The 7,889-nt window shown below is 45.6% G+C and overlaps 1 protein-coding gene across 3 annotated transcripts; it reads left to right on the forward strand.

Annotated features, from left to right (window-relative positions):
- Positions 1 to 394: 394 nt before the first annotated feature.
- On the forward strand, positions 395 to 4,583 carry si:ch211-119o8.4 (somatostatin receptor type 1). 3 transcript variants are annotated; one of them, XM_035788920.2, is made up of 5 exons: positions 452 to 556; positions 1,094 to 1,124; positions 2,468 to 2,947; positions 3,030 to 3,680; positions 3,944 to 4,583. In XM_035788920.2, coding segments are annotated over exons 1-5 (1,287 nt in total). In that variant the 5' UTR covers positions 452 to 555; the 3' UTR covers positions 4,068 to 4,583. The 3 variants fall into 3 exon arrangements, with proteins under 3 accessions (XP_052320144.1, XP_035644813.2, XP_052320145.1); XM_052464184.1 differs by lacking the exon at positions 1,094 to 1,124 and having other exon boundaries at positions 395 to 556; XM_052464185.1 differs by lacking the exons at positions 452 to 556; positions 1,094 to 1,124 and adding an exon at positions 1,145 to 2,306.
- Positions 4,584 to 7,889: the final 3,306 nt, after the last annotated feature.

Raw genomic sequence — 7,889 nt, forward strand, 5'->3', positions numbered from 1 at the left:
GGTCTGACAGGCACATTTAAACATCTGAGTGAGCTCCACTTATTGCACATGCGCCGTCGTACCCGCGACCGATATTTGTTCACCGCTATCCCCTTACACTTTCAATCATTAAAAAAGGGTCTAAGGCACTTTTTCAGCCACATTCCTGACACCCAAGAAACAAACACCTAGCTTCCTAGTACATACTGACATAGAAAAGGTATATTAAGTACTTTTTAGAGTGTTACTGTCAAAACGATTTATTAAATAAAAAATAGACATCGATTACAGGCACATGGGCCCCCAGAGCTCGTGTGCCCCCCACCCTGGGTGGTGTGTGTGTGTGTGTGTGTGTGTGTGTGTGTGTGTGTGTGTGTGTGTGTGTGTGTGTGTGTGTGTGTGTGTGTGTGTGAGAGAGAGAGAGATGGTGGGAAGCGAGTGAGGGAGGATGTAGGGCAGGACGCAGGTGTGTGCCCGCTTCTTTCTCTCTCTCTCTCTCTCTCTCTGTGTCTCTTTATGCAACAAAGCCACTGATGGTGAAAGGATGACTTCTCCCTGGAGCAGAACACTGGCCACAGTGAGTGTGACACACATCTTTAAAGAAAGGTTTTCTCTGCTTACTTCTGCTGTCCTTCACTGACCCCTTTTCTGTTTAGCAATCTTCCTACTGTCATTTCAGCATGCAGACTCTTGTCTTTATATTCAGTTAAGTTTTCAGCTAGGGCGTTCTAGTGATTGAAGACATAATTATATAATGTCATGTAATGGTTAGGGAATTTAATAAGAGCCAATTCCCCTTGGATTATTGGTGCAAAGTGTTAAAGAAACAATCCTGGATAAATGTATGACATTATGAACATGGATACTAAGAGGATTTAATAGCCGGCCATAAATTGCTGTAATTAGGTTCAACTGGAGGTCAATGTGTCTAAAATAATGCACAATTAGTTTATCCCTCTGTTTCCCATTAGCTACGTTTATGTTGCTCGTAAATTCTCATGTGCTGCTGTCTTCCTCCCTCTTTTCACCTCATTCCATGTCTTCCCCCTCTCCTCTATCCTATATTTGGCCACTTCTGTCTCTCCTCCCTTCACTCTCTCTGTAATATCTGCAGTGTGTTTCACACATTGGTTGAATGGGGAAAGGTACGTATGAGACATGACATAAACACATTCACAGTAGTTGTTGTCAGTAGCTGCATCCATGTACAACGTTCAGATTGAGGCGCTGCAGGGATTATTCTCTCTCAGGTGGTTCAGCGTGATTTTGACTTGCGTCTCTTTCGTCTGCATGTATAATTCAAGCAGAGATATGATGTATCTGTATGCGTGGATCTGCCTACAGCGTATCGTCATCATTGAACGTACAGGGAGGTTGAATTTGGATTTCATTGTGTCGACATATGGAACAAGTACATTTAAGGCCTAATATTTTGACACATCCTATCTACAGAAGGGTGATGATAAGGTGTAATTAGAATGGAATAGAAAAAAGGTGTGGAGTCGGCAGGGCCACTAAAAGTATTTGTATACATGACTAGTGTGGATGGAAAGATCTGCATAAGCTATTCACTTTGGGCTAGTTTTTTGGACTTTTATTTCCATTTTTAGTCATTTAGCAGACATTCTTATCTAGACCATTTAGGGTTAAATGTTTTCCTCAATGTCACCTGGATAGACCTTTTTTCTAGTCGGCTTGGGGATTCGAACTAGCGACCTGTCGGTTACTGGCCCAACCGCGCTTTTAATCGCTAGGCTACCTGCCACCCAACAAACAACAGCATTCCAAATGTCAAGCCCTAGATAGAGTAGTTCACTTCACCCATCAAGCTGACAAGGTAGTGTACCATAGTCACAGGCTGTTCCCAGTGGTCAGCTCGTTCCTGTTCCCTTCCTCACCTTGCATCTCATTCAGACAGACAACGCTGTGATGCTGATGAGTGGTCTGAACACTGTGTGTCAGTGCTGTTGCTGCGCTGCTGCTTCCCCTGAGAGCAGATGTGATGTCTTTTTCAGTTTGTGTGACGACGTGTGCTGGCCTGTGTTGAATCTATGCTCTTAAGGTGTGCTCTCCCCAGAGAGAAAGAGAGAGAGAGAGAGAGAGAGAGAGAGATGGAGACAGAGTACACGTCGCCACACAAAAAGACATCATGTCTGCTCTCAGGGGAAGCGGCACAGGACTGACACAGACTGTTCAGGCTACCCATCAGCGTTGTGTGTCTGAACGAGATGACTTGGCCTGCCAGGCTGGTTCTGAGTCATCCCAGCCTGGTTCTGAGTCATCACAGCTGCCAGTTTAAGGGGAGGCCCAGTGAATTATGCAGCCAGGTGATTCACCAACCCAGCACCAGACAAACAGAAACTATTAATAGATTAATAATAAAAGGGATAGAATAACATCAATTATTAAAACATCTTATTCATCCCTCAAATCAATTTGTCTGCCTTTCTAATTATGTGCATCCCTCTTTCCCACCTTCCTCTCTCAGCCCATCCCCAACGGGAGCAGCTAGATCATACTTTTGTTCCTTCCATCCCTCGTTCCATCCCTCTTCCACCACCATGCCGGCCATAGTGAACCTGCTCTTCAATACGGTGTCTACCAACACCACCATCTCCTTCTCCCTGGTGCTGCCTCTGGTCAGCGTCCTCTCCCTCTTGGTGGGGGTCGGAGGTCACCTACTCATGTGGCTGGTGCTGATGCGTAACCCTCGGCGACGCTCCAAACCTAGCTCCGTGCTGCTCCTCAACTTGAGCCTGGCTGACATGGGAGCCCTGCTCACCCTGCCCTGCGTCCTACTCAGCGCCAGCTCCCAGGACTGGCAGCTAGGGGGCGGTATCTGTGTGCTGCTGGGCTTCATGACCTCCCTGACGGCTGGAGTGGATATATTTAGTCTGGCCGCCTTGTCGGTGCTCAGGTACCGCATAGTGGCCCCACCTGCTAGACCGCCCCCCAGTCCCACACAAGTGTGAGTACGGAATTAAACCATTCATCTGCACACATTTAGGCCCACCTCAGCTATGTAACCTCCTCTCTCCCCCCTCTCTCAGAGCCGGCATCGTAGCAGTGATCTGGTTAGTCTCTGTCACCATGGCCCTTCCCAAGGTCACATACATCCAGTTTGACAGTGGCTGTACATGGTCTGTGGGGCGTGGCCAGTGGCTGGGCTTCCTGGTGCCAGCCTTCCTGGTCTACTACGTGGCTCCGCTCGTCTGCATTGCCCTCAACTGTGGCCTCATCATCACCCATCTCCACCGCTGCCGGGGTACGCTGGCCGCAGACCGCCGCAACAAGAAGGCTACGGCGCTCCTGATTGGCTCCACACTGGTCTTCGCCATCAGCTGGCTGCCCTACTACGCCCTGGAGTTTGTCAATGTCATGTCCCCCTATGTCAGCTTCGTTGCCTCGCCTATCAGTCAACAACCCTCCTCCTCCCTCAACTCGTCCGCGTCCCTGTCCCCACCCACGGAGGGGGACACGGAGGTGTCTCTCCTCTGGGAGGTGGCGTCCCTGTCGGCCATATTGTTGGTGTGTTTGGCGCCCTGCTGGAACCCGCCCCTCTACTTCCTGTTGTCTCGCCCGGCGGTGCGTCAGCTCCGTGCCCTCCTGCCGTCGCTGAGGAAATGCTTGGGAAGCCTGCGACCACCTATCACCCCCGCGCCACCCCCACGTTTTCCTCACCTCCGGCCTCTTCCTACTTTGTAACTACACACCACACCTTGCCACTCAGGCTGATCCAGTGAGATGAACACGCACACGCACACACACACACACACACACACACGCAATTATTCAACAGATTGTGATTACATACATGCAGCGTACAAAACATTAGGAACACCTGCTCTTTCCATGACATAGACTGACCAGGTGAATCCAGGTGAAAGCTATGGTCCCTTATTGATGTTGTTACATTCCCCAGTTTATGTGTTGTAGTTTGTATGTTTGCATGTGTTTATTTCAGGAAATGGCTTCCTGAAATCCCTCAAGCAGCTGATTGGTCGACTCCAGGGCTAATTGGAGAGCTGACCCCGCCCCCTCGTCAAGACAGTTGTCTCCAATTACCCATTCAATCTGAAGCTATATAAAAGCCAGTGTTCTGTTCAGGAGAGAGATTTTGCTGGAGGTAGATTTGCTAGGGAGTTTTTCTGGGAGGTCATTGCAGAGGTTTTGCTAGAGATTTTGCTGGGAGTTCATTGCTGAGAGTTCATTGCTGAGAGTTGGTATGTTCTGTGAGTTTGTTGCTCAGATAGAGCTTATTTGATGTCCTTTGTTTCTTAGTTTGTTTGTGAAATTGTTTAATATTCTGTTTCATTTGTCCCCAGGGGGAGAAGGGGAAGGCACCTAGGGAGTGCTTAGGCAAGAGGCCTGCGGGCATACATATACCCGTAGCATATTCGCTGTCTAGGCACACTAGGTAAGACCTGGGCGGACCACCCCCTGTATTTTGGTTAGGTCACCAGGTGGTGCTAAATTAGGTAAGTAGTGGGTAGGCAGGTAGGAGAGGGGGGCTTTGAGATTTACTTTCTTTGCTTTGGTTCCGTCTAGACCCTTTTCCCCATATTACTGTGTAAAGGAATAAAGTCCTTGTAAACGGTACCACATTCTGCCTGTTGTCATTCTTACTTGCACCTACAGTCCATACCTTTTTCACTTCACGGAGAGTTTAGTTGTAGCAGGGTGTTGCGTTCCCTCTTCATAGAGGCGTGCTTAACAGATGTCACTTGTCAAATCCACTTCTGTCAGTGTAGAAGGGGAATGCGAGGAGACAGGTTAAAGTGTCATAAATGTGAAGGTGTGTCATAAACAGAGGCTTAGAATCTTACAATCTTAGGTTTCACCTTGCAAGTGTCAGTTAGCAGGCTCATAGAATCAAATCAAATTAAATTGTATTGGTCACATACACATGGTTATCAGATGTTTAATGCGAGTGTAGAGAACTGCTTGTGCGTCTAGTTCAGACAGTGCAGTAATATCTAACAAGTAATCTAACAAGGAGAGACTAGTTGGGGGGGCTGGCAGAGAGACGGAGAGGATAAGAGAAGGATGAGAGGATAACCAAGACAGATTCAAGGGGCTGATCAAGCGGTGTGTGTGGAATGAAAATGACATTAATTAAGGTGAAAGGGGGTGAAATATTGTTAGTGTTTCTCCCACCTAGAAAACAACACGATTGACAGGTGAGACACATTTATACCATCAGTAATTGAACAACATGGTTGGTATTCTTAACATGCCTCCCAAATAGGGGAGAGTGAGGTATATTGAGCCATTTTTTACATTCAGCATCCCTACATCAATGGAAATGTAATATTCCTTAATATATCTACATATATTTCAGAATGTTGTCTATCCCTGGAAAAAATAATGTAAATATAACAGTTTTAAAAACATAGCTTGCCCCCAAAAATAGGGACAGGGTAAGCCTTGGGGTAAGTGGGTGATGTTGTTCTGTGACAGTGGGGTGATGTTGTTCTGTGACAGTGGGGTGATGTTGTTCTGTGACAGTGGGGTAATGTTGTTCTGTGACAGTGGGGGTCTGTTCTGTGAATTTGTAATGTTGTTTGTGAATGGGGTGATGTTGTATAATATTGTTTATCTTAAATGTTTTCCTGACATTCAGATGATGTATTTCTGTGACAGTGGGGTGATGTTTTTCTTCCATGATCTTTTCTGTGACAGTGGGGTGATGTTTTCTGGGACAGTGGGATGATGTTTTTCTGTGACAGTGTGATGTTTTTCTGTGACAGTGGGGCATGATCTTGCATTTGTGACTACTGAAGTGCTGAAACTGGTCTGTAAAATTCTTGGAATGAGGGTTTATAATATTGTAATCTTAAATGTACAGGTCATTCAGATAAGACCTTGGGTGCTACTCTTCCATATCTTTTCCAGTTTTGGACAGGTACATGTTTGTTTTCATTCTAGGCATGACCTCTTCATTTGAGACTACTATGGTGAAACTGGTCTGCAAAATACAGTGTTTTTTTCATTCTCAGTACCAGGTCTTAAGACCTTGTGTGCTACTCTACCATAGACTCTCTTTTGGACAGGTACATGTTTGTTTTCATTCTACAGTACCTCTTCAGTGTGTGTAATGATGTCCTGACAGTGTTTGTTTTCATTCTACAGTACCTCTTCAGTGTGTGTAATGGTGTCCGGACAGTGTTTGTTTTCATTCTACAGTACCTCTTCAGTGTGTGTAATGGTGTCCGGACAGTGTTTGTTTTCATTCTACAGTACCTCTTCAGTGTGTGTAATGGTGTCCGGACAGTGTTTGTTTTCATTCTACAGTACCTCTTCAGTGTGTGTAATGGTGTCCGGACAGTGTTTGTTTTCATTCTACCGTACCTCTTCAGTGTGTGTAATGATGTCCGGACAGTGTTTGTTTTCATTCTACATTGAATGTATTATTGGCAAAATAAATTATTCTAAATGTGTTTGAAACGTTACTTTCGAGACCTGCTGCACATAACACACATTTGTCGTGCTTTATACATTGGAGTTCTCCCTAAACCAATCCAGGCCAGTAACCTTTTAGCCATTCCATTAAAACAGTGTTCTCTCTGGGGATTTCAATGAGCAACCCACTGCAACAGCTCATTTCCCCTCTACTCCATCTCACTTCAGGGACCTACACTGCCTAATATATAGGCATGACCTATCCAAGTACTGCACATAGAATCAACTGAAATCCCCGTGGAGCTTTCATTGAACACAGAACAAAATGGAAGTAAAGTGAGCAGTGGATAAGGAGGCCCCTTTAATTAGGGAGGACGGGCTAGTTGTAACGGCCGGAGCGGAATGGTATCAAGTATGTAAACACACGGTTTCCATGGTTTCCATCTGTTTGATGCCAATCCATTCACTCCGTCCCATACATTATTATGAGCCGTCCTCCCCTCAGCAGCCTCCTGTGGAATAGAGGATGAGGTTGGTGTTCAGAATGAAATAACAACTCCCCTCTAGTAGCTAGGTTCTGTATAACATCATATCCACTGGTTTACTGCGGGAAATATAGACCCATAACCCCATTACTAAGCCCTATGACAGACAGGCAACACACGGAGGACACACACACATAAGCACTTGCGTGCATGCACACACAGACAGCATGTCATATAGGCTATTTGAGGGCTTTCAGTCGGCATAGTAACCGTGATGAAAGACTACCTCGACTCATGAGTGCTGATAGAAAGTGTCTTGTTTTTATCTGGAGGTTGAACAAAATCACCTGTTAAATGTACAGGGACAGGATGTGCAATCAGATCAACACACTTGGGTCTGGTCTAATAACACAGCACAAAGGGCATCCCATGTGTTTAAAGTGGCTTGGTTTGACAAACAGAGGTAATTGGATTTGAATGTTAGGCAATTGATATTGAGAGACAGCAAAAGTCGATTAAAATTCATTGGGAAGTTAAAATTCATTGGGAAGACTGGAGTCACTTGAACTCCAGGCTGATTAGATAAGCTAATCAGTTGTTTTGCATCAGGGTGAGAGAGTGTGTGTGTGTGTGTGTGTGTGTGTGTGTGTGTGTGTGTGTGTGTGTGTGTGTGTGTGTGTGTGTGTGTGTGTGTGTGTGTGTGTGTGTGTGTGTGTGTGTGTGTGTTTCAGTTGTATTGAAAATCAGTCTGAGAGAACGTTCAAATCCCAGTGTAATCTAACAGCGCAATGACATGGAAAACGTACTTACAAACAGGGCCAGCTCCAGGCATAAGTGACATAAGCTCAGTCGGGGTCTTTACTGTTGAGAGTTAGAATAGTAGAATACACAAGATGCAAGTTCAAAACTCGGTTGTGTACAAACAGTTTTTCCAGCAGTCACTCAATTAGTCATGTCAGCTAACAATGTTTAGATTGGTGAATTAGTCTCGCCAGTTATCTAAACTTGTTGTAATCGTGGACG

This window comes from Oncorhynchus keta, chromosome 15, assembly GCF_023373465.1.
Source record: "Oncorhynchus keta strain PuntledgeMale-10-30-2019 chromosome 15, Oket_V2, whole genome shotgun sequence".
Lineage (NCBI taxonomy): Eukaryota > Metazoa > Chordata > Actinopteri > Salmoniformes > Salmonidae > Oncorhynchus > Oncorhynchus keta.